Source organism: Tursiops truncatus, chromosome 15 (assembly GCF_011762595.2).
Source record: "Tursiops truncatus isolate mTurTru1 chromosome 15, mTurTru1.mat.Y, whole genome shotgun sequence".
Classification (NCBI taxonomy): Eukaryota; Metazoa; Chordata; class Mammalia; order Artiodactyla; family Delphinidae; genus Tursiops; species Tursiops truncatus.
In genome coordinates, this window is record NC_047048.1 from 4592582 (window position 1) to 4618260 (window position 25679).

The following is a 25679-nucleotide window of genomic DNA, read 5'->3' on the forward strand; positions in this document are numbered from 1 at the left end:
GAAGGGAGACTCACGGGGGTGAGACTTGAAGAGATGCTCGGCTTTTCCTCTTTCAGGTTTTCCTGCTATCCTGCTGCTCGGTATAGTGTGAAATGGTCACACGAATCGGAATTCAGCAAAATACTCATCGGCCCAAAGATGCTAACAGACCACATGCCCGACATCCTGATGAGAGCCCTGGACAGCGTGGTGTCCGACAGGGCCGCTTGTGTTTCCTGTCCGACCCAGGGAGGCTCCAGTGTGGAGGTCGCGTAACCAGGGCAACTGGGAGCTGCTCGGGCCGTGGACATCTGAGTGATTCCCATGATGCCAATGATCGGATTTCAGTGGTCTCCTAAATGACTGAGTAATTTGAGAAATACTTCTGACTACAATATTCACACTATCAAGAGCCAGGAGAGCACTGAGGTGACGGCCCCCCGAGACTGAGTGGGTGTCACGCCCTTTTCTGTAGGCCTGCCGATTCCCGGGAGTCCCACAGCCAGGTTTAAGGCCCTAACGATCTGTAGGCGCCCGCCCCTCAGGCCACCTTTTCAGTGACAGGGTCCTGCCTTACAAGTTGGCACACAGGTGTGCAGTGTATTCTGCAAACTGGACTTTCCCGCCTGCACAAACTCAGTATCAGTTGCGAGGGTGCAGACTGGGGTCTGTCATGGGTGGCACTAAGTGAGGGTCAGCCCTGAGCTCCGACTGGGAATCGGACGAAAGCAGGTCGGGGAGGCGAGCAGAGACTGCAGCTCCTGGCCTCCGGGTGCCCTGTGCCCTGCTCACGCTGCTTGCTTCACCAGCCTCAGGGTGATGGCCCAGTTCTCGTGGGGTATTCGCAGAGGTCGGCCAGTGGATTCAGAGTGAGTTAAAAAAAAAAAGCACTTACGTATCATGAGTGCCTGCACAGCCGTGAACTCTCCCAGTGGGTGTGTCTGGGAAGGTCTATTTTACTGGGTAGTTTTACAACAGTCCTGTTTTAAACCTCTTTTTTCTGTCCACTGTAAACAACAAAATGGAGTCTTAGGTTTTCCTGGAGCTCTGGCTAAAGACTGAAGGTTGCCCAGGCGTCTGACTGCACTCCACCCCTGATCCAAACCCTGTAAGATGAGAGTAATGGGATTCCTTTAGAAAGCATAGACCCACAAGGACGGGGGGAAGAAGAGACAGGAACAATGAGATGGCCAGAGGTAAGCGGACTCCTGGATGAAGTGGGGAAGGAAAGACAAGAATAAATCCAGTCTACAAACCAGATGCCCCAGGTACCTCGGACCCGGGCATGAAGCAGACAGCGGGGGACCAGCCGGAGTGACGGCTGGAAGAAATCTGGCTCCTCGCTTGCTTCAGGGTAGAGGGGGCGCTGGACACCAGCGCAGTAGAACAACTCCTCCCACTTGGCCCCCATAACCTTTAAGAAGGTGCTCCAAGGAAATCAGACCTCTAGGGATACCCGCCCCCTCAGGGCCTAGTAGCTGTCACAGCCATACCACCTTAGTTTTTGAAAACCCACAAAGGTCTCTGACTGAAATGCTGCGGTAACATCCAACTGCTACAAGTTTCGTTTCTAAACATAATTCCTGTACGTTCCTAGCGGCAGGAAGCAAAGCGATCCCAGCACCTTGAACCACACCGCCCTGGCGTGACCCACCTACGTGCTCAGTGTCCGGTCTGCTTTTTAGTTTTCAGTGTTCAAGCACGAGCCAGGGATTGCCAGACACTTGGGGAACAAAGGACCAAAAGAAACAGACACGGGAGAAGCTACATACAGCTTAGGAACAGAAAGAGTGCTGCAACCACAAAACTGATCCACGAGGCTGAAAAATAGTATTTAGGGAAAAAAGAGCTCCTGGACATGGAAAGTATAAGAAATGAAATCAAAAGCAGCTGGGAAAGGCACACCTGAATAATGGGAGACAAGCTTCCAGACGAACAAGCCCACCAAGCACAGGGTACGGGAGACAAAGATCCACCCAGGACACGAAGACGCAGGGCAGACCCCGTAAGACGTGGAGATAAACGTACCGCCCCCTGCAGTGCAAACAGCCAAGACGACGGGGAGATCTGCCTTCAAGAAGCCGAAGAGAAGTTATTTCCAGCCTGGAATTTCAGACCCAGCCAAAAAGTACCAGGTTCGAATGAAGTTATTTTCAAAGATACAAGTGCTCAAAAACATAGGTGACCCACATACTTCTCAGGAAACTCTTGGAGAATCTGTCCATCAAGGTGAGAAAGTAAATTAGAAAACAAGGAGTTAAGATGTAGAAAATAAAAGATCAACACGTAAGAGAAGTGGTGGTCAGAGGGCTCTGTGCCTTTAGGGAAATGAAAACTGGTGAAACACATGCTACATCCGAATGTCCTGAGAGATTCAGACAACAGATGGAAAAGTCAGTTAAGTTAATCAAATACACAGAAAACAAAGCAAATAAACTAGTACTCCAGAAGAAACCAAAGTTGTGCAGGAAAGGCAGATTCTGTTACTACATGGCTCAGCCCTGAGCGTTTACGTGGCAGTGGTAATGCAGACACTGAATATCAGCGCCAACCCAAACGACTGTACTGAAGGGGTGGGAAAGGTGTGTTGAGGCTGGGGTCACGGCTGGTTAAGAGCTACTGCATCCCCACCGGGGAGGGGACGTCGTCAGTGGTGGCTGGAACTGAGACTCCAGCGGAGCACCCAGCTCAGCCTGAGCCCCGGGGAGGGGAGGGGCTGACAGCTCAATCGGTCACCAATGGCCAGTGACTGAACTGAAGCCTCCAGAAAATTCGAAGGGACCTGGTTTGGACAGCTTCCGGGTTGGGGAACACATGGAGATGTGGGGAGAGCCGTGCACCCAGGGAAGCGCCCAGCCCTTCCTCCATACCTTGCCCTCTACATCTCTTCCGTCTGGCTGTTCCCGAGTTACATCCTTTTATGATAAACCAGTCATCTGGTAAGTAAAAGAGAAAAAAGCAAGCACATGCTTTAGACATGTGAAGACAAGTACGAAGAATTTACCTAAGAGAACTCAAATGGGTGCCTCTGGGGAGGGTGCGAAGGGGGAAGACTGCTGTTTTTGTAGCAAATCTTTAGATTTGGTCTTAAAACTGCATTGTTTATCTTTGGTTTAAAAAAAAAACTCTTCCAAGCAATAAAAAAGAGGATTTAAAAAACTGCTTCTAACATGAACTGTTGATAGTATAAGTTTAGGCTCCAGAAAGGATCTTAAAGTCATATCGTCAGTCTCCACCTTACCAGGCTGCCAGTTCGGGTTCCAACATGTGCATCTTCAGCCCAGAGCTCTGGTCCGACATGCTGACACACGTCCCCGCGTGGACATCACATGAGTCTCACCAACATTCGCCAGGTCTCAAACCGAACGTCACTCAACACCCCCTCTTTGTTTGCTGGCTCCTCCGTCTTCTCCCCGTAGAGAGACTGCTCCCTGTCCCCCCACCACGAAAACATGCATTGGAAATGAACATCCAACGACCCAGGGTTTTACAGGGAGGCAAACAAACACATACCCCAGCAGGTGGTTCCCCAAGCTCTCAAGAACTCCAGTATTACCAATCATGATTCAAGGATTTATTAAGTCATACATGCAAAACATACTGCTAATCGCATTAGCAAAAGATCAATGTAAAAACACTCCACAATTCTGCAACTGTCAATTTAAAAAATTTTGTTCTAGTGGTTGAAAGGTCCAAGCTCGTATTCTTGCCAGTGGGTAAGTTGTACAGAACTTCGTTAGCACGAGCACGGGGTTGACAGAACCTCACAGACCCCAAGGAACATCGTTAGGGCAAGGACAGGAAGCGTGTGCACGCTGTGAGGCAAGAGGCGGTCAGTGTTGTTAGTCCAGGTGCAGTGTCGGTGATCTGGCAGGGTTTACAGTTTAAGAATATCTAAGTATTTTAAAAACTGTAAAGCTGCAACATAGGATTTTTACACCTAGTTACTAGAAAACCAAGGAAAGCACTTACTAGCTTTGGATAAGGTAACATGAAAACAGGAATGCACTTTTACTAATCTACAAAAAAAATTTTCTAATGCATATTCAGACGATTTTATAATACAAGGAGGCATATTGCTCATTAAGAAGGGGTTCTATAAGAAAAGCACTTACTAAGTTAGCAACTATGAGAATGATGAGGTCAAAGATGGATTAAATGCTCAATTTCAGGAGGGATGGGCACGTTTAAGGAAAAGCTTAAGAAAACACTTACTGATAATACCGGCCTTTCTTCATCATCTACTGCATTTGACAGAAATTAACCTTTTAAAACGTTTACCCGTGACACTTTTAATAGTTTATTACGTATACAATGTAGTGTAAATTAATCTCCATATTTTGTTAAAATACTGTCTTCATCCTCTGATCACAAGTGTTCCACACACTCCACCCAGTGCACCCGCGGCCAGAGCAGAATGCTTCATCGGAGGGAACACGGCAGTAAAAGCTCTGTTCAAAATCTCACCAAAGCTAATACACTAATTTGTTTTAAAAATCTCACTACGAAATCACGACGATTGATCCAAAGAGCTGAGCTGTTACACTCGTTCATTATGATGTACAGTACAGTGTTAGGTAGCGAACATGGGCTGGTAAATCAGGATGCATTAAATGGCAACGTTTCAGGAAGGAGGCTGTACTGCTCTTCGCGTCTGAAACTCATTAGCGAGCGTCTGCATCTCCTGCCTCAGAAGCTAGTCTCTTCCAGACAAAGGTCTTTGAACAGTTTAGTGCTTAGTGTTCTTAGCCCAACAATGCAACTTAGTTCACAAGGTATTTTGGCAACTCTTAATCTGAGCAAGAATAGGGGCTTTGAGAAATAAGGCTTTAAGGAAGCTTGTCATCTTAGGGCTAAACTTTACTAGGATGTGAAAGTTTGAACTCTTACACCTTAAACAAACAAAACCTAGAAATTACTGATTGGTTCAAAACGGTTTTATGGAAAAACTAATCTGTAACAAAAACTTGGCATTGAGTGCGAAGGCTCCACCGTTTGAGCAAAGCGTACAAAGGGTCCTGGGGGACGGGGACAGGCGGGAGGGGCCCGGACATTCACAACAGCAGGCATTTTCTCTTCCTCTTCTTGACGGGGGGCGGGCAGAGAACCGCCCGGATAGCTTCATCAAACACCGTCTTAAGACCTCGCTGCGTGAGCGCCGAGCACTCCAGGTATTTGACGGCACCTGTGGGAAACACAGCCTCACCCTCAGATCAGAACGGGGGCGCCCCCCACCCTGACACGGCACCGAGGGTCCTGCTCTGCGGGGTCCCAAAAGGCAAGCCAGACCCCGAGTCCACTCCCCCAGGCGGGACTGCAGCCTCCATCACGAAAATAAAAACGTGGGCAAAGCAGACATGACAATGGGGGGTTCCATACCGATCTCCTTGGCCATGGCCAAGCCCTGCGGGTAGGTGATGGGTGTCAGCTTCTTCTCCTTCAGTTTCTCAATCGTGTCTTTATCATCCCTCAGATCAAGTTTCGTCCCCACCAGGATGATAGGAGTGTTGGGACAGTGGTGTCGCACTTCAGGGTACCACTAGGCACCAGCAGAGGAGGCAGTCAGCCTCTCCTTCGGAACCGCCCTCGCCTGAACTGTATCCACACAGGTGCCCAACTGCATCAACCACCCACTTGGTCACCGCGTCCCCTTGCCTAGCTCACACCCTCCAGAACCACCGACTGGCTGCGGTGTGTGCCTAGCCAGCCTGGAGCCCAGGACTCACGCCCCTACTGACAGCTATACTTGTCCGTGAGAGAGGAGAGAGGGAGGAAGGACAACCCCCCCACCCCCCCACCCAACTACTTTGTTTTTGGTAAAACAGGCCAGGTTCTTAGGTCATCTCAAAATCCCTTACGTATTCAAGGATGAGAATAAAACTATCTGGACCCAGGTCTCAGCTCTGCCGCCATTACCCCCACCAGACACGTCCCCGATCCCAACTGAAGGGCCTCTCACCCGTCATTTTCACTACGTTCATGAAAGATGCCAGAGTAGAAAGTATGGTCATTATTTTTATTAGACCGACTCCGAAGTGCTTCATTATTTTAACCAGGAACACGGCACTTCTGAATCAGACCTTGAGACTTTAGAACTCTGCATACTCAAGTCATGTACCTAAAAAACTGATGACTTATGTAAAAAATTACCTAAGTAGTAGAATTACTAAAATCAACTTAAATAACTGAAAGTTTCTATCAGTAAATGGTATTTTATTTTTTAATGTTTCTTCCTGAGAGTGACATTATGTAACAAAATATTTTCCTAAAAAATCCCACTTACCTTTGCACGAACATTTTCAAATGATGCAGGACTCACAAGAGAAAAGCAAATCAAGAATACATCCTATAAAAAGAAAACAGGGAGGTGTTTAGAAAATGGTCTTACAGTGAGGAATGCACTTTGCTTCCTGAGTGCTGCTGGGAGGGAAGCATGGGGCCAGGGCATACGCCTTCTCCCCAACACGCCTGCAGTGTAGTCAGACGCTCCCAGACCAGAACCAGCATGTGAAGCACCAGTTACCAGTGAGAAGGGGAGTGGAGTACGAAATATGCTGTAAGTTACTCGAGGCTACAGAGAGACATCAAATTCAGACCCCTGGGAGGCCTCTTTTCCATCCTTCCCAGCTCCCACTGGGAACTAACTTGATGCTCTGTTACTACACGGGGACAAGAACGAGTGGCAGGTACTATGGCAATATTTCTATAAAACTTGGTTTCAGTCCGTCAAAAGCAGATTCAAATTAAAAACTGTTATCCTCAAATGGTATGCTTTTCATTACGCTCCCATCAGAATCTTAAGTACAAACATTTTTAGATGGTCACTGGGTTCCAATTAAACTGCTTCTTAAAGAACTGCCGTCAGAGTCCCAGGCATAAAGCCGGGTCTCAAGAATTCGCTAAACAGGCACGTCCCTCTGGGAGGGAGGATGATCTGGTATGTAAGGGGCGTCTTGCCAGCTGTCAGAGCTTCTCAGACCCAAGGAGGGCCTCCGGAAAGCTTGCACCGTGTTGTGTAAAAAGTGAAATTTGGGACTTCCCTGGCAGTCCAGTGGTTACGACTCTGCGCTTCCACTGCAGGGGGGGAAAGGTCGGATCCCTGGTCCAGGGAACGAAGATCCCGCGTGCCACGAGGCGTGGCCAAAAAAGAAAAAGTGAAATTTAAATATTTACCCATGTTAAAAAATGCCTACGAGTTTCTAAAATGCTAGATTTATGAAACACTTTCCTGGAAAAAGGCAATTAGGCTACTCTGTGAAATGCACACAATTCCCAAGTTCCTTGCGATCATCCAGCTGCTATCTTGTACCTGAAAGGGAAGAAACATCCCACACAACAGCTTTTCGTAAACGACACTGAAAATGCTAGCACATGCGCAAGCTCGTCCAAGAATCACCACAGCATCTCGGCACCTGGGCTGATCACAACATCTCAAAGCAGGGGTGGGTTAGCTCACCAGCGTCGCGCAGCCTCGCCCGACAGGCCCTGCACCGGACACCAAAGCGGGAGGAAGGAGGGCCCGCAGTGTGGTTAGTCCCGCTCCCGCCAAGCACTCGGGCCACGTGAGCTGCAAGGTAAGAGCCTCCGCACTCCTTCCCCAACCAGCCTGGACAGGGGCCCTTGCACGACAGTCCCTCCTGTCCCCTGGGAGGGGGAGGAAAGCAGTTCACACACTGCTCTGATTCAAGCCAGTAGGTAAACTATCAGGCAAAACCCCAACCTTGAGTGCGTTAAATATAAAACACTCAAGGAACGTGAGGCTCAATAGGAAATCCTAGGAAAACTAAGTGAAACGAGAGAACAGATAAAGCTTGAAACTGAAGTCGATTGAAAGTTTTACATACGGCAATCGGCTTGTCTTTGCCCCTGGAGGGTATATCCTTACCATACGTTTCTCCAACCTAGTAATGCATGAGAACTTTGTTTGAGTTTAGTAAAAAGCGAGAAGAAAAATCAATATAACCAGTTACCTATTCTTCATCTGAATTTTGTCTCAACCCTCCCAAGGGATCTAAAAGCAGATGATGATCTAGCGGGTCTATAACGCCAGGCGCTGCTGAATCGCTCCATCACTCTGTGAAGGTCAGAGACGGTGGAGACCGAGGCGCGCTTCAACCTGTGGTGGCACAGGGAGGTTCCCTCCCCAGCATGAAGCCCATGGCTTCTGCTCAGCAAGGACATGCCAGAGGGGTGTCCCACCCTCAGCGAGGGCGTCCATCAGCAACGACACACCTCTTAAAGCTCTCCGGCCAAGTTCTCAGACAGGAGCCCAGCTGGAGCCAACAGGAGGCGTGGCCGTCTGCACGGCAGGCCTCTCGGCCCAGACGCCGTCCAGCAAGGCGGCCGGGTGTGAGGGCTGTGACCTCACGGGAGTGCGGCTCAAATGCAGGGACCCGCTCTACTGAAAGGACAGCGCTGCTCCCGCCCCCCGTGTGCATGGAGGGGCCGCCCACAAGGGACCGCACTTCCAGCGTGTACCACTGTGCTTTCAATTCACTCCTCTGTTCCAGTAAGAACTGAAGGCCTGCTCTTCAGCAACAGAGAACCTGGAATTCTAGAATCGACAGAAAGACAGGCGAGACAACTATTTTAATTTCATCTCACTCAAGCTTCTCCGATTTACAATTTAAAGCGAATGTTAAAGTCTCTCTAACTATCCTGATTTGATCTATGGGCTATTTTTGAAGCCTGGTCCTCCGGAGACCTTGAAGTGATGCCAAAGCTTCATTGTGATACAGGGACTCATGGGGATTGGCCACAAAAACTCAGCTTCAAAATACCCTTTAACCACATCTGTTCTACCCTTTTGCATCTTTCAGAACATCTTTCTGATGGAGAAGAACATGCTTTCCGTCCCACATTAACGTGACACCGTCTGCCTGTTCCTTCCTCTTCCTTCTGCCCCCAGCCCAAACTCGGCTTGAAGAAAACGCCTCTAGCGCTTCTGACGACTAACCTTCAGGCGTCCAGTCCCTCCCACCTCTGCTCTCCGACCTGACGCGCTGTCCTTCTGTCCTCAGCCCTCCTCACAGGGTCACTCTCGTGTCCTGGAGCGGCGTCATTCCTCCTGAGCTGCTGTCTTGGGTCTCAGGCCCATCTCCCCTTTGGTCTGAAGGCTACTCTCCCTCCGTGGCGGCCTGTCCTCCCCACACCAGACGCCCCTGGGCCTCCACCGACCTTGACTCCTGTGCCGCAGCCCCATCTCCCTCACAGGCCCCAAAATGACAGCAGCCCTCGGCGCTCCTGCCCGTCCGCCCGCCTGCTGGCAGAGCCGTCCGCAAATGGACCAGCCTCTCCCAGGAGAATGAGGGGGCTGGACCTCACCGCTCCGAATGATGACCCCGTGCCCACCACCTTTTGGAGAACCAAGTGGAAGCTAATGGTTTAAACAGTTTTAACTCAGCCACACAGAGGATGCCAGGATTAAATGACCACAGGAAATACACGTCTCTTTGTAGGTCACGAAGACCTAGAGAGTGGGGAGACCTTTGTATGAAATCATCCAGCTGGCCCTTCAGGCATGGGTCAGGGCAGTGTCACGGATGAGCCACAGAAACAGCCTGCAAACCAGGGACCGGGCTTCATTTAATACAAAGTTCAGAGGTTTCTCTTTGCCAAGAAGAAATCCAGGTGCCAGCCTGCCACTTCCAGGGTCTGCTCCTCCTGGCAGGACAGCATGGCCCAAGGAAGGAGACCCTCCAGGCCCCAGCGTCTCAGCGCTCGGGGCGGCCCTCAGTAGCCAAGAGAACCCTCTCGTCTCCAAAGGAGCCCAGGCAGGCCCAGCTTTAACTGCTAGTGGGGTGCCCGCCCCTCTTTGCTCCTAAGCTGGCAAGGGGTGGGTTACACACTGCGGTGCAGGTCCACTGCCTTCCCCAGATGGGATGTGAAAAGTTCAAGTCCTGGCCCCGAAAGGACAACACCCACTTGGATTTCAGGCCTCACACACTACAGCCTGATTCAATGTGTCGCTTATCTAGGTGTTCTTCAGCATGCAAAGTGGGGATCTTGCCAAGTCACCTTGCACTTACTGCGAGTGACCGCCTCAAAGGAAGAAGCCGCACCCTGCCCTGGACCCCCCGAGTCACAGCAGATGGTTCTCATTTCTCAGTGGTGACACGCCGCCCTCCCAGATGTATCCAGTTGACTGGGGACTCCTACTCTACCACTCAACGCAGATGCCTTTGAAACCTGGACTCAGCAAGCACCCACTGGGGATGGAACAGTTTCCTAAACTATTCTACTGAAAAATACTGAAGAATTCAAACCATTTGGTGACTATGGGCTGATTTTTTGTGTGTGTGTGTGGTACGCGGGCCTCTCACTGTTGTGGCCCCTCCCGGTGTGGAGCACAGGCTCCGGACGCGCAGGCTCAGCGGCCATGGTTCACGGGCGCAGCCGCTCCGCGGCATGTGGGATCCTCCCGGACCAGGGCACGAACCCGTGTCCCCTGCATTGGCAGGCGGACTCTCAGCCACTGCGCCACCAGGGAAGCCCTATGGGCTGATTTTTAATACATAATCACAGTTAACTTTTACCTGGAGATTAACTGAGAAGCCAGCCAATTCAAGCCTCCCATTTTATGGTTTTGGTCTTTGTTTAGCACCCTTCCCAGAATTCAGCTAAAGGACAATCAGCAAAAATCTACAGCTCAAAGAAACTGTGCCTGGACTTCCCTGGCAGGCCAGTGGTTAGGACTCCACACTTGCAATGCAGGGGGTGCAAGTTCAACCCCTGGTCGGGAACTAAGATCCCACATGCCACGGACCAAAAAAAGAAAGAAAGAAAGAAAGAAACCTGGCAATTCCTCTAGCAGAAAGCAACTGGAAAAGACAATAAGTTTTGCTTGGAAAAAGCCATATTTCAAAAGCAAAAAAAACAAGATTTGGGTAGACTAGAACTAATTACTTCTTTTCACTCACACTCCCCCCCAGAACAAAGTGATAATTAAATCAGTGCAAGGGCGGAGGCCTGTCTTCTCCGGGATGTTTCCCTGACCCAACCCCTCTGGCTGCCCGGCTCGCTGAGAGCGAGTCCTGCATCTTCCTCTCCTCTGGATGCAGCTCGGAACCGAGGGCCTCCCCACATCTACCAGCACAGCTACACAAACACAAGGAGGAGTCCCAACAGCAGCGACATGCCTGGGGCTGTTCTACGTGCTCTACGCGCTACATCTATACTCATCCAGCCCTGCGAGGAACGGGGCAGGCCTAGAGGTGAAGAAACCTGCCCAGTCACAGGGCGAGGAAGGGGAGGGCGGAATTTGAACCCGAGGAATTCGCTCAACTGCCTCTGTGCAAACTGCCCTGGCCAGTTAGTCACTAACCCTCCAAAGCTGTTTTAAAAAGCACTTTTAAAACAAAGAACAGACATGTAACGAGAAGCAAATGATACAAGTAAGACAACTGCTTATTGAGAGAAAAGTGGCTTCTGACCATGTGTCCACCAGCTACGGCTCCATATAATTAGCTCTGGTAGAGACTAGCTGGCAGCTGGTAGGCAAGCAAACCCAATCTAACAATTTTCTGACTGGACACGGTGGACACATTTTTATAAAGCTAAAACCTCAATCTACATTGAGAAGATTTAGGTACTAAAGCTGCAAAAAATGAACATGTATTTTATAGAAAAACAGCATTAAACCTGTTAGATTAGTTACTAACTTGATCTAAAGAAACCTTAACCTTCACTGCTTAATTTGATTCTGTGGTACAAAACTGTCACAAAGCAAACTCATCTAGAAACTAACTGCTCTTAAAACTATTTAGCCAAGGGCTTCCCTGGTGGCGCAGTGGTTGAGAGTCCGCCTGCCGATGCAGGGGACACGGGTTCGTGCCCCGGTCTGGGAAGATCCCACATGCCGCGGAGCGGCTGGGCCCGTGAGCCATGGCCGCTGAGCCTGCGCGTCCGGAGTCTGTGCTCCGCAGCGGGAGAGGCCACAACAGTGAGAGGCCCATGTACCGCAAAAAAAAAAAAAAAAAAAAAAAAAAAAAAAAAACTATTTAGCCAAAACAAAACAATCAATACCTATTTCAGACGGCTGTCCTAAAACTACACGGAAGAATGTAAAACGCACAGCGCCGTAGTTAATAACTGGTAATGCTCAAAAAATAAAAACAAGCAAAACCGTGGTTTGCATCCAGGCGGATATTCACTATTGAACTAATTTAACGTTATTTGTTATTACTCGATATACCCAAAAGATGGCAATATAAGCAAATCCAGAGGTGATATGAATTAATTAAATAATCAGGAATTGTAAAGGACAAACTAAAAATCAGTCATGCTCCTTACCGTTTGCGGATAGGATAGGGGACGTAATCGGTCATAATCTTCTTGTCCAGCTGTATCCCACAAGCCCAGATTCACCGGTTTTCCATCCACCATAACATTGGCAGAATAGTTGTCGAAGCTGTGGAACAGAGTGAAAATGGTTAGTCTCTAGCCGTGGAGCACAAGGCACAGACCTGGGAGCTGAGTGGTGCCCAGGCTGGGGTCGCGGGGGCAGAAAGCTGGGGAGGCCGAGGCAGGCCCAGAGGCGGCCAGGCCAGCAGGTGCCCAGCCCAGCCTGCAGGTGCGAGGCGAGGCTCCCAAGGGCTGAGAAGCAGAGGGAAAACGGGAACTGGAGTGTAAGGGAAACAAAGGCAGCACTTGAGAAAAACACCCGAGAAACAGGAACAAGCTACTAAATTTAACCAAAACAAGTCGCTGTCAGCAGTAAAAACCTGCTTGCCTTTAATGAAGAGAGCATTAAAGTTTTTCTCCCCAGGAAGAAATAAAGTATAAAATTAATCCCTCTTTCAAACCCCACGTGTTGACTTTTCCATGTACACGTGTGAGTCATTCTCAGTTAGGGGGCACACCAGGACGGCTGCGCTGGCAGTGTTTCCAGAACAACACCACCCCCCCAAGATGAGCCTTGGTCATCCACCTTGCGACCAAAGTGCAGGGTAACGCAAAGCAAACTGGATCTGAGAAGCTATGGTGTAACGCTTTCAAAGTGAGTTCACACAGGTATTTAAATTAATTTGAGGCTGCTACACACAAATTAGTTTATCTATAAGAGGAAGCCTAGAAGGTCTACAGGCTGACAGGGGGAAAATAAGGTTGACATTAAAAAATTACAGCGAGTACCATGAAGTAGCTCATTAAAATCTGGCTTCACAAGGTAAACCAGGGCAAGTGCCAAGCAGAATACAACACATCAGCCTTTAAAATAGAATTCCAGAATTAATTTTTGCATACTTAAGACTAAAACTTAGGATCTTACTACCCTGTGACAGCAAAGTCATGGTCTGAGTAAGTTCCATTGTGATTTATAAAAGTTAATGACCAAACCAGCTTTCATAAAGAAAAGGTCTCATATGCTGTATTTCCGCTTCAGTGGGAAGATGACAGATTATTCAATAAACGGTACTGGGACTTTTTTTCTTTTCAACCTGTGAAGAAGAATCAGGTTCCTGCCTCATACCATACCAAAAAAGAAACTCTAAATGAATGAAAAATAAAAACTTCAGCTACAAAAATCCTACAGAACATTTTTAATAAGACATTAAACTCAGGGAAAAGGCAGGATGGCATGTTTACATAAAAAAGCAGAAGACACCATAACAAAGTTCAAAGACAAATGAGAGACAGAGGGATAAATATTTCTCATACACACAGTTCCAACAGTAAGAAGAATTTTCAGTGGAAAAACAAGCAAGGGATTTCAAAAGGCAATTCACAGAATATTATATATGGACAGTAAACATTCAAACGATTTTAACCTCACCGGTGACCAGAAATGCAAATGATGAGGTCACTTTTTTTAACTCATGTTAACCACAGTATGTATGAAGGGGGTGTTTCAGTCACAGCTGCTCAAAGTGACAGCCTGTGGGACAGCAGCTGTGTAGCATCTATCAAAGCATAAAGTGTCCGTTCCTTTGCTTTGCCACAGTTCCTCTAATTATCTATCACATGTGCACAAAGACACGTGCAATGATATTTAGCCAGCCCTGTCTGCAATGCCAAGTGACCAGTGGTTAAGTCCGCTACAGCACTTTAGTCAGTAACAGCTGTTAATGATTTAGCTCTAGCTACATGTGGAGATTAAGAAAGTCCCCACCATAAATTCAGGACAGTGTGATCCCACTTACGTTAAAACACACACAGGACACCGAGATGCGCCTGTTGTGACTGAGGGGGTGAGCACAGTGGGAAGTGAGGCGTTTCCTCTCCACCAGCACCGCAGCCATGAGGACAGAGCTCCCAGCAGCAGGGCGGTGCGTTACGAGGCTCCCTGGTAACCCCACCATCAGAAAAGCACTTTTCCACCCCCGCCCAGTTCTGCTGCCAACAGGGAATAAGCAGCTCAGTAGCTGATTCCGTCCTCCCATCCGTCCCCCCACTCTACACCCCACCACGCACACACACCCTGATTTCAATTCCAAAGCCCAATAACTCAACAGTGACATGTAACCGTTGAATTACTCGCCAGAAAAGGCCAATTAAAACATAATGGAGTATTTTGTTCCAGTTCCTTGACCCTTCACACAAAGAGCCCAGAAAGCCAAACTTATCCGAAACTCTTATATTATCCAGTCTCTGTACTTCACAGTTGGTTTAACTTTCACTTCCCGAATATCTAAAAACCAATTAGGAAAGCTGTGTGCTTCATCACTGTGCAGAAACTTTACGTTAGATTATTTTTTTTTTTTTAAAGACACCAATTGTACTTGCACATTTGTTACTTTTTTTTTTAAATTTATTTTTGGCTGTGTTGGGTCTTCGTTTCTGTGCGAGGGCTTTCTCTAGTTGTGGCAAGCGGGGGCCACTCTTCATCTCGGTGCGCAGGCCTCTCACTATCGCGGCCTCTCTTGTTGCAGAGCACAGGCTCCAGATGCGCAGGCTTAGTAGTTGTGGCTCACGGGCCTAGTTGCTCCACGGCATGTGGGATCTTCCCGGATCAGGGCTCGAACCCGTGTCCCCTGCATTAGCAGGCAGATTCTCAACCACTGCGCCACCAGGGAAGCCCCTGCATTAAGTATTTTTTAAAAGTCCAAATACCTTATAATGAGACCTCAGTGACTGAAAGGAAAATTAATCACATCTGTTTGCATAAGGATTAAGAAAGAGCAGAACAAAGGTCAATAGAATCCAAAGCAAGGTATGACAGACAAGTTAATTTCCAGTTTAACTCAGGATACTTACACAGTGGGGATATACTCTCCAGGAAAGGCATTGGTCGTATAACTGATCAGGAGGCAAGTTTTACCTACAGCTCTAAAGAGAGAAAAAAATGGTGTAAGTTGCTTAGTCAACATGAATGCAGTCTTAGATTTCATTATTCGGTGAAAATAACTTACAGAAAAATTAAGAAGTATATACATCAGGTACTTAGCCCTAAAGAGTTTCTATAACCTTTTATTTAACACTACACATAGTTTTATCCTGAAATTTAAAGTAAACAAACTAGAACTACTCAGAAAGGCAGAGTCCAGAGGCTTCACACTCTGCTTTTGCTTTAGGTATTAGCACTAGTAGTCAGGAAATACTTGTTAATAAGCACAAGGTTGAACAGGAACAGTATTTTAAATTGACTGATTGATGGCTGTGTTGGGTCTTCGTTGCTGCGCACGGGCTTTCTCTAGTTGCGGCGAGCGGGGGCTACTCTTCGTTGCAGTGCATGGGCATTTTGGTGACTTCTCTTGTGGCGGAGCACGGGCTCCAGGCGCGTGGACTTCAGTAGTTGTGGCACACGGGCTTAGCTGCTCCGCAGCATGTGGGATCTTCCTAGATCAGGGATCGAACCTGTGTCCCCTGCATTGGCAGGCAGATTCTTAACCACTGCACCACAAGGGATGTCCCCGGGAAAAGTATTTTTAAACTGAAAGTCTCTTCTGTGAAGATCTCTAGAAGGCTTTCATCCAAGAATCTGCAAATCTATCCTCAAATTATTTTGATGAATACTAATATGCAAACATAGCTTTCCTCTCCAGCTTCCATTTTGTTGCTAAGTAATATATTTTGCTGCCTCCGAGTGGCAGCTCAAATCCCACCACCTTCCTAAAGCCTTCCCTCTGGCCATCAGTGACAGCTGTTCTCTAAAGAGAGTGCTTAGTTACCAACCACCACACACAACTGCTCTCACTTTAATTCATCTGCATTCACGTGCCACCTTGCCACATCCTCACATCCACCATAAACTTTTTTTTTTTTCCTGGTACGCGGGCCTCTCACTGTTGTGGCCTCTCCCGTTGCAGAGCACAGGCTCCGGATGCGCAGGCTCAGCGGCCATGGCTCACGGGCCCAGCCGCTCTGCGGCATGTGGGATCTTCCCAGACTGGGGCACGAACCCGTGTCCCCTGCATCGGCAGGCGGACTCGCAACCACTAAGCCACCAGGGAAGCCCCACCATAAACTTTTAGAGCAGCTAACACATTACATTCCAGACATATTAATTAATGGCTCAGGGACGCTGGAGTAAACTTCCCAAACAGCTGCAAAGAGGAGAAGTAACAGAGAAGAGTGTAGAAATACTCCCGAGACAGGAGGGCCTCCCGCACAACTGGAAGCAGATACAGGGTGCCAGGGCGGTGATGAAAGTCTCCCAACCACTTGGAAAATTTTTCAGGGGGGTATCACCTAAAAATTAAGACGATCACTGCACCAGTAGCCAACACACATTCTCTAAATTTTACAACATTCACAGGGTGGCTTCAGGGGCTTCTCAGAGTCCCTGGCCTCCCAAGGGCTCACCAAATAAATGCTCCTTACACGGGCCCATCTCCCTGCTGTCCTCTGTTGGCTCACCAAGGTCACGAGATACACTGGAGCTCTGAGTCGTAAGATTTTGTTGTTCAATCTCAACTACTACTATAAATTAGGACTCACAATAAAGAAGTTAAGTGATTTTCTATTTTCCTTGCACTCTTAGCAAAAACCTCTCAACAAGAGCAGATTACATACAGGCCCAGGCAGTCTTGCCAATACTTGTTGCACTCATAACATTATCAAGGCTTAACAAAAGCTGGAACTCCCTCACCCCAAAGACCTCATAGTCAAACATGACATCATCAGGAGCTAGCGTCCAACTCCTAAAGGCTTTCTAAACAGAAATGACTCATTGGCCGTACATTTTGTTAAAAGCTTAGAATGTTAAAAAAAAAAAAAAAAAAAAACCTGAATGAGTAGGAGTCTGAGATATCTGAAGTCACTGTCCCAGATGTGCGACCCATAGCCAACTCTACCACTTACTGGCTGGAATTGTTTAAGTTTCAACTTCCTTATGCCTCAGTTTTCTCAATTTAAGATGGATACAAAACTACCAACTCCATCACCAAACTATTGTGAGCATTAATGCAATTTCAATCTATACCAACAAACTGGGTGCTATGCCAGAAGTACACTAGGTGCTAAAGACACTGCAACGCACAAGATCTCATGGAACTTATGCAGTTACTAAACTAAAAAATGAAAAATGCAGTCATTACACAAAATTATAGGTGTGATAAGTGTTACTAAAGATGCTCTGGAGATGGACAGCAAAGGGATCTAACCTAGTCTTGGGGGCAGAGGCGGCAGCAATGTCATTGAGACTGATGAGTGGGGACACAGCAAGGAGGAACATTCTAGGCAAACGCAACAGCACGTGGCGAGACCCAGACTACAAGAAGCCCAGTAAAACTGAAGGACGAAGAAAGAATGGGCAAGTGGCAGAGGGAAATCTGAAGAAGTTGTCCTCTCTTCTCGTTAAGGGCCTGGAACTTGATGCTACTTGGGAAGTAACAGAAGATTTTTGTTGCCGAGAAACCATTAGATTTGCATTTTCAGAAGCAGCCTCTGATGACAGTGTGGAAAGAGGACCAAAGAAGTTGAAACTGGAGGCTGAAAACAAGGAAGCAGCTGCCACTGTGTTCCAGGAACCAGCCCTGGTGGCCTGGACCGTGGAGGGGGTTTCAGGGTGCAGAGAAGTGGGCCACTTCAAGAGCTACCGAGATGTGGGGCAAAACAAGCGTGGCTTGGCCAGGGGCTGGATGTGGTAGCTGAGGAAGAGAGTGGACTCTAAGGCCAGGATAAGTCAATCTCTTTTCAAAATTACAAATGTTGCTGTGTAAAAATGTTAATAGTTATTGCCTCTTAATGTCAAAGATAAGAAGCTCTAAAAGTTTTAACTGTTATGTTAAAATATCACAGTTTCACTTCAGAGACCCTGTCCTAAGTCTCTCCTCTATGCATGAGGAACAAAGCCATCACTATAAATACCACCAACTGTGTTTTAAATGCTCCAAAATTTCTTTTCCTGAAACTCCACCTTCAGCTGAGCCTTCATCTTTTGAAAGGTTTAACTGTAAAGGAATTCAAGGTACTGGCATCACCTGATAATAAATGAAATTTTATTACCAATCATCATTTGCTAAAAAGCTGTATTCTATAAGAAAATTAGTAAAGTATAAAATTCTGACTTTTTTTAAATAAGTACATGTCCAACCTTTGATTTAAATGTTTACTTAATTTTAAAAAACAGATAAAAAGAAAAGGTTATTTACCTCCCATTAGTGTATTTATTCACCGCTTTTAAACACACTCCACAAATAAATGCTAGAGGCCAAAGTCAACATCGGCTCTAGACAAAGTCACAGCTTTTCCCCACAGAAAGAATAGAAGCAGTTATTTGGTCAGCCTTGACTGATGCTGCTGCATAATTTCTGGAAGTTACTATTTGCTTTGGAATTTCCAATTTTATATATTTAACTATTCGGTTCGGTCTCTTTTTAATCTTTGAAAGATGCTGTAACTCTAGAAAGTGAATGAGTCTACTAGAAGAACATTCACATAAACACATTTTTTTTAATTTAAGAAGTATCTTATTTGTGATAAATAATCGCAACTGTTACTAGTTTTTTTTACGGGTTACAAAGTTGACAGTGTAGATAGAAAATATTTATTTAAGTTTTAAGTGACAGTGAGTCATCACACAACATTTTAATCTAACGGCAATTGAGCATATTTTTTTAACCTATGCTTCTGCTCTATCCTGTAGAAATAATCAAGACCAAAGCCGGTAAATTATGTTCCTACTATGTCCTTTATTTTTCCATTAGGAGAACCTCAAGGAAAACTTTTCCTTAAAAAATTTTTGGTAAACTTCAGTGTTACTTCCTGAAACCTATAAGCCAAAACTTAAAAGCACATAAAAATCGATAAATCTGTAAACACTGGCAATTTCCTCACATTAAAAAAGTAAGGGATGGGGGCTTCCCTGGTGGTGCAGTGGTTAAGAATGTGCCTGCCAACGCAGGGGACACGGGTTCGAGCCCCGGTGCAGGAAGATCCCACATGCCGCAGAGCAACAAAGCCTGTGAGCCACAACTACTGAGCCCACGTGCCACAACTACTGAAGCCCATGCACCTAGAGACCTTGCTCTGCAACGAGAAGCCACTGCAATGAGAAGCCCTCGCAAGGCAACGAAGAGTAGCCCCTGCTCGCTGCAACCAGAGAAAAGACCACGTGCACAGCAACGAAGACCCAATGCAGCCAAAAATAAAATAAATAAATTTATTTTTTTAAAAAAGTAAGGGATGGACTTCCCTGGCGGTCCAGTGGTTAAGACTCTGTGCTTCCACTGCAGGGAGCATGGGTTCGAGCCCTGATGGGGGAACTAATGAGATGCCACACACCACCCAGAGCAGACAAAAAAAAAAAAAAAGAAAGAAAGAAAAGAAAAAAGTAAGGGATCCAGGCAACTCAAAAAGAAGAAGATTCTGCATTGCCTTAAAAAAAATAAAAAAGATAAATTGATCTTAGTAGGACAGAAAAACCAGATTTCTCCAATGACTATTGTAAACCAAACTAAGGAGCCTGTATTGCTGTCTAAAAGTACCTAGATCTTTTTTTCCCCAGTTTTATTGCGGTATATTTTACATACAGCACTATATAAGTTTAAGGCGTTTAACAATGATTCAACTTATATACATCATGAAATGATTACCACAATAGGTTTAGTGAACATCTATCAGCTCTTAAAGGTACAACATCAAAGAAATAGAAAAAAATTTTTCTCCTTGTGATGAGAACTCTTAGGATTTATTCTCTTAACAACTTTCATCTATAACATACAGCAGTGTTAATTACCTTTATCATGTTGTACATTACATACCTAGTACTTATTTATAACTGGAATTTTGCTCCTTCTGACTCCCTTCTAATTCCCCCTCCCCTAACCCCTAAAAGTACCTAGGATCTTAAGAACAAATTAATAGAATGTAGTGGAATGTTAATTATAAGTATCAAATATACATTTATACTTATTGCATTAATGAAAGACCCTGAATGAAAGTCCTCAATTTATGCCAAGAAATGGGTTTTGGGGACTTCAGTTATACGTTTACTGAAGACACCAGCCCTTCAGTAAATGTATAACTACGCAGAGAGTTAAGTTCAGAAAATGTATGGATTAATAGAGCAATTTAGTGCTACAAAAACACAAAACCCTACCTGAAATTCTGATGTTCTGCCACCAACAGGGGACATTCCAACCAACTTAGAGAAAGCCAGTCATTATCACCATTGGAGGCTTCAAAAAGTTCAGATTCTCAACACTTAGGTTACTAGAACACTCAAGGCTGAAGATGCCACTTACGATAGAGTTCAAATCTGAAGCAGCCGTTACTCCAGACTGTCATTCTAGAACCACCAAGCCTAACCCTGGGGTAGCTGATTATATGGGTCAGCTAAAGATGCAGAGTTCAAAACCAAGAATTTATATCTAACTGTGTGTCACCCCCATTCTCCTTCCAAAATCAGCTTCTGTATCAAATCCTCTTAAACTACTGCCCCCAAATGGGAACACGTTACCATGTGATAAAGCAAATAGAGCAAACTCTTGATTACAGAATCTAAGTGGTGGGCATATGAGTGTTCACTGCACAATTCTTCCAACTTTCCCATGTTTGACATTTTTCACATTAAGATGGTGGAAGAAAAAATCCCGTCTGGTGACATGTGGTAACTGCCCTGGTAGCAGGATCCCTGGTAAAACATCTCCTTTCTAGGAAGACTACAATTCTAAGTTAGAGCTACCTGATGATGCAAAGGTGAAAAAGTAGGAAGTACAAAGACATTAACTGACTAATGCAAAAGACAGATTATAAAAGGGTGGCTTTAAGGTTTCTAAAAATGGACTCCTGATATTCCTTCACTGAACCCAACCCCAAACTTTTAGCTGGAATTATCACCTGAAATTAAAACAACAGCAAAAAACACATTACACAGAATTTTACCAACCAAGATCAGATTCAAACACTAAACATAAATTTGGAAGGCAATGCAGAAACTTAAACTCATGGATCACACCATTAGTGCTTGTTCAATGGAAGTAGGCAGGAACTGGTGTACATTCCTATCAAGATGACAGCATGGAAGGCATTTATCATGCTCAACTAAAAAAATTCCTGGACAGCAATGTCTAAATCAGATACTGGGCTGGAGAGACCACTAACGCCACCTGGAGTGAAATGGGGAACGGGGGCTCAAGTCACTCACCCCCAGCCTCCCAGTCAAGCAAAGCCGAAACAACACACAATTAAAAGTGGCTGTTCAGGACCTCCCTGGCAGTCCAGTGGTTAGGACTCTGCGCTTCCACCCAGAGGGCACGGGTTCGATCCCTGGTTGGGGAAGTTCCACGTGCCACACAGTGCAGCCAAAAATTTAAAATGTGGCTGATCATAAATGTGAGATGCTGTCTTACCTAAGTAAAGCTGAGAGAAAATGTGGGGCAGAAGTTCCCCAAATTAAAGTGACAAACCCCATGTTCAGGAAGGACTAACAGAATCAGGATCAACAGAAGGATTAACACAATTAAAAAGTATCAAAATTTACCTCACATTTGATACTCAATGCCAACTGAATTGGTGTATAGAAAATAATCCATTAGAAGAATATAGGCTTGGGGACTTCCCTGGTGGCGCAGTGGTTAAGAATCCACCTGCCAATGCAGGGAACATGGGTTCCATCCCTGGTCCAGGAAGATCCCGCATGCCTCGGAGCAGCTAAGCCCGTGTGCCACAACTACTGAGTCCACACTCTAGAGCCCACGAGCCACAACTACTGAGCCCACGTGCTGCAACTACCGAAGACCGTGCGCCTAGAGCCCGTGCTCCGCAACAAGAGAAGCCACCGCAATGAGAAGCCCGCGCACCGCAACGAAGAGTAGCCCCCGTGCACTGCAACTAGAGAAAGCCCGTGCATGGCAATGAAGATCCAGTGCAGCCAAAAATTAATTAATTAAAAAAAAAAAAACAATGTCAGAGGCAGAAGCTAAGTTCTAAAAAAAGAAGAAGAATATAGGCTAATTGGTGCTAATTATAATACAGTTACGACAGAGCCTTTAACCAGAATATTTTTAAAATAAGGAAGCCTCCAATTTGTGGAACCTCAACCAGTTTGCCTTCCCTGCTTAAACTGCCCCTAACTGCCTGAAATTCCATAACATTAAGCAACTTTCACGCCACAAAATTTAGACCCGCACTTATAGCTGTAACAATTTTTTAATAAAACATTCCCATCAGGAATATAGTTTATTCAGATAAAAGCAGGAAAATACTTTTGATGGAAAAAGTATATATCTAGATTTTTCACTTAAGCCATGTCTGCTACATGTTAGCCCTGATTTAAAGTAATACAGCTCAATTTTTTTTGTAAAGGGACATTTCACTTCTAATGTCAACATCAATGTCAAATACAGTACAAAAAACTGACAAAAAACTCTAGGTCACCGTGTTTTATGCCTAACACTCCTTCCACAGAGCCTAGCAATGCCTCAGAGTAACAGAAACAGCAATAATAATAAAAATACTGGCAGCTGGCACTCAGTAAGCACTCAGTAGGGGCCAGGCACCTGTGAGGCACTTAATAGCCAGCATCTTGTTTAATCTCACAATTTCCCCTTGAGGCACCTCTCTTGGGGGATGAGTGATATGCTCAGGGTTTCCCCGTAAGTGGTGAGGTGGGGATATGAAGGAAGGATCCAGATTCCACAGTAGGCATTCAACAAGTATTTAACTAGATAAACAAGCCAAGCAAACAGTAGAGGTCCACAGTCTGTAAGTATAATTAAGTAAACTGAATATGTCTTCTGTGCATATGTTTTTAAATTTTTCAAATAAGAATATTACATTCTAGGATTAGGTAATGGATTATCAGCAATATGACTTTAAAAAAACTAGTATGTATTACTGATTCCGCATTCTTATTTTTTAAAGGAAATTCAGATAATTTAAAATGTTCCTAAGACAGTGACATATGCTCAGTTAATTCAGTAGCAAAAGGATCAAAACTTCATTTAAATGAATTTAGTGATTTCACTGTTAAACCAATTAACTGAACATTTCCCCCAAATTAAAGCTTTCTTTTAAAGGGTTAAAAAACACAAAACTACTATACATATTCCTAAATAGAAACTTACAATTTTTAATAATATAGACAGAACTATGAAGTGTCAATAATCTTTCACATTTGTGAGCCTGACAAATCATACAGAGGGCATCTTTTTAAAACAATCAGTTCTCTGATTGTCCTTCATGGATCTGAATTAGTTATAGAAACAAGTCAAATGTCTAATTTACAATGATCTAAAGAAACCGAGAACTCATAAATTCATCGAGGCATAAAAGCAAACCAGCCCTTATAACAAGTTTAGGGTACAGGGATGCCAGAACTCTTCGTTCGACTTTACAAGACTCCAAATAGGTACCAGTTGCATTCTGACTTTGCTGCAACTGGTAGTAATTCTTGGAGCTTCCTTGTTAATGCTCATGTACTCGAACCATGCTGAGACGCACGATTTTGCTCGGATTACACTGAGATTCTTGTTTCCAGGGGAGGAAAAAACTGCCTAAGACAAGTCTTCCTTTAGGGCCGGGAACCACCACAGACAGTAGTGAAAAGAACTGTTTTGAGTCACAGGGCGGCCCGGCTCAGGGAGGCTGTTCTGCTACATCCCAAACCTAACGCATGAGGCGAAGGCCAGCTTTTTCTTCTTATTTTCTTTTCTTTCTTTCCTTTTTTTTTTTTAAATGTATGACCACACCACATTCCGAGAAAGGAACCGTCTTAAGCACACCCAGCTCCTCGCAGCTAGAAATCCTAAAAGTTTCCCCACCTTAATAGCAAACAGAGAGTCCCTTAAAAAATCAGAAAAGTGGCTTAAGTACAAGCGGAAGGCACCCCTGGCGAATCAGTTTAGGATCCACCCCCAACCAGCCCGTGCACATATTCCTCCCCTACGACCGAGCTGGGACCGCCGGGACCCACGAAAGGTCTCAATGAAACTCGAGGTTAATGGGAAAATCAAGAGGGGGTCCTTTTTTAAGAAAGGCAACTCCCTAAACCCACCCAAACTACAGGCAAACGAGGGAGGGTGGCGGCCCGGGTCGAGTTCTGCCGGGCGGTCAGCGGGCCGGGGAGAAAGCGGGAGGGTGGAGTTCACTTTCCCTCCGGCCGCCGATCGCCGATCCCCTCCCTCCCCCCACCACCACCACACACACACCAAAAAATAAAAAAATAAAAAAGCCGGAACCAGGCCCGCGCCGTCCGGTCCCGGGGAGGGTGGCGGCCCACGCCCCCCGCCCCGCGCCCCCCGCCCGGGAGAGGCCCGGCCAGGCCCCAGGCCAGCCCGCGGCGCCCGCCCGCCCGCCAGGCCCCTAGCCCCGGCCCTCGACCCCCGGGGCGGCCCGCGCACTCACCCGTCTCCCACCACCACACACTTGATGGCCTGCATCTGGGCCGCTCTCTGGGCCGCGGCGGCGGCGGCGGCCGGGCACTGAGGCGAAGAGCGGAGAGCTCGGGGCGCGGCGGGCGGGCGGGCGCGCGGCTGCGGGCGGCGGGGCGCGGGGTGCCGGGGCCGCTGTCCACGCCGCCTTGCCCTCCGCCGATGGGAAGCCGGAGCCCAGCAGCAGCCACCACCCAAAGCTGGGGAAAACTGCAGAGAAACAGGAAATGGCCGCTCCACTCACATCCGGCCTCCCCTCCCCCGCCCCGGCGCCTCCGCTCCCAGGCTCCGGGGCGGGGCCGCTCCCGCCCGCGCGACTCCCGGGGTTTCTCTAGGCTTCGGGAACGCTCGGGAGCGCTCGGGAGCGCTCGGGAACGCTCGGGAACGCTCGGCTCCGGACTCCGGGAGCCGGGAGCGGGGCGGGCCGCCAGCCATCTTTGTGCGCTTCGGCCGCGGTCCTGGCCCCGCCCCGCCCGCCCAGGTGGGCCTCGAGGGAGGCCCCGGCTTCCAGGAGCCGGCTCCCCAAGCACGCGACCAACTGCTGTCGGAGGCCGCCCAAGGGGTGAACATCTGTTCTTTGTGATCCCCATAATTTAGGTGATGACAAGGCCCTTCTAGAAAATTCGCAACCTAGAACTATAAAGAAAAGACCATACATGGTACCATTAATCAGATAACTAATGTTCATTCAGCCAAAAATAGGTTGAACTTTCCTCCTTTGCATATGCATTTTCTAGTTATTCTTAATTATTTTTATTTTTTTAATTATTTATTTTTGGCTGCTTTGGGTCTTCGTTGATGCATGCAGCGAGCGAGCTGCATGTTGCGGCGAGCGGGGGCTACTCTTCGTTGTGGTGCGCTGGCTTCTCATTGCGGTGGCTTCTCTTGTTGCGGAGCACGGGCTCTAGGCACGCAGGCTTCAGCAGTTGTGGCTTACCAACTCTAGAG

The 25679-nt window shown here is 46.8% G+C and overlaps 2 protein-coding genes across 5 annotated transcripts in view; one reads left to right on the forward strand and one right to left on the reverse strand.

Annotated features, from left to right (window-relative positions):
- The window catches only part of DAGLB (diacylglycerol lipase beta), a 31182-nt gene extending 27568 nt beyond the window's left edge, over nt 1-3614 (forward strand). For all 3 annotated transcript variants that reach the window (XM_033839453.2, XM_033839455.2, XM_033839454.2), the window contains one exon: nt 57-3614. In XM_033839453.2, coding sequence (XP_033695344.1) covers nt 57-255 — 199 coding nt within the window. In that variant the 3' untranslated portion in view covers nt 256-3614. The remainder of the gene's footprint in view (nt 1-56) is intronic.
- RAC1 (Rac family small GTPase 1) lies at nt 3539-24954 on the reverse strand. Of its 2 annotated transcripts, XM_033839456.2 has the most exons (7): nt 24706-24948; nt 15172-15243; nt 12271-12388; nt 7824-7880; nt 6263-6325; nt 5359-5518; nt 3539-5164 (listed from the first exon to the last, which is right to left on the reverse strand). In XM_033839456.2, the coding sequence occupies exons 1-7, from the start codon at nt 24738-24740 to the stop codon at nt 5034-5036; spliced, it is 636 nt and encodes a 211-aa protein (XP_033695347.1). In that variant the 5' UTR covers nt 24741-24948; the 3' UTR covers nt 3539-5033. The 2 variants fall into 2 exon arrangements, with proteins under 2 accessions (XP_033695347.1, XP_033695348.1); XM_033839457.2 differs by lacking the exon at nt 7824-7880 and having other exon boundaries at nt 24706-24954.
- Between the last annotated feature and the right edge of the window lie 725 nt (nt 24955-25679).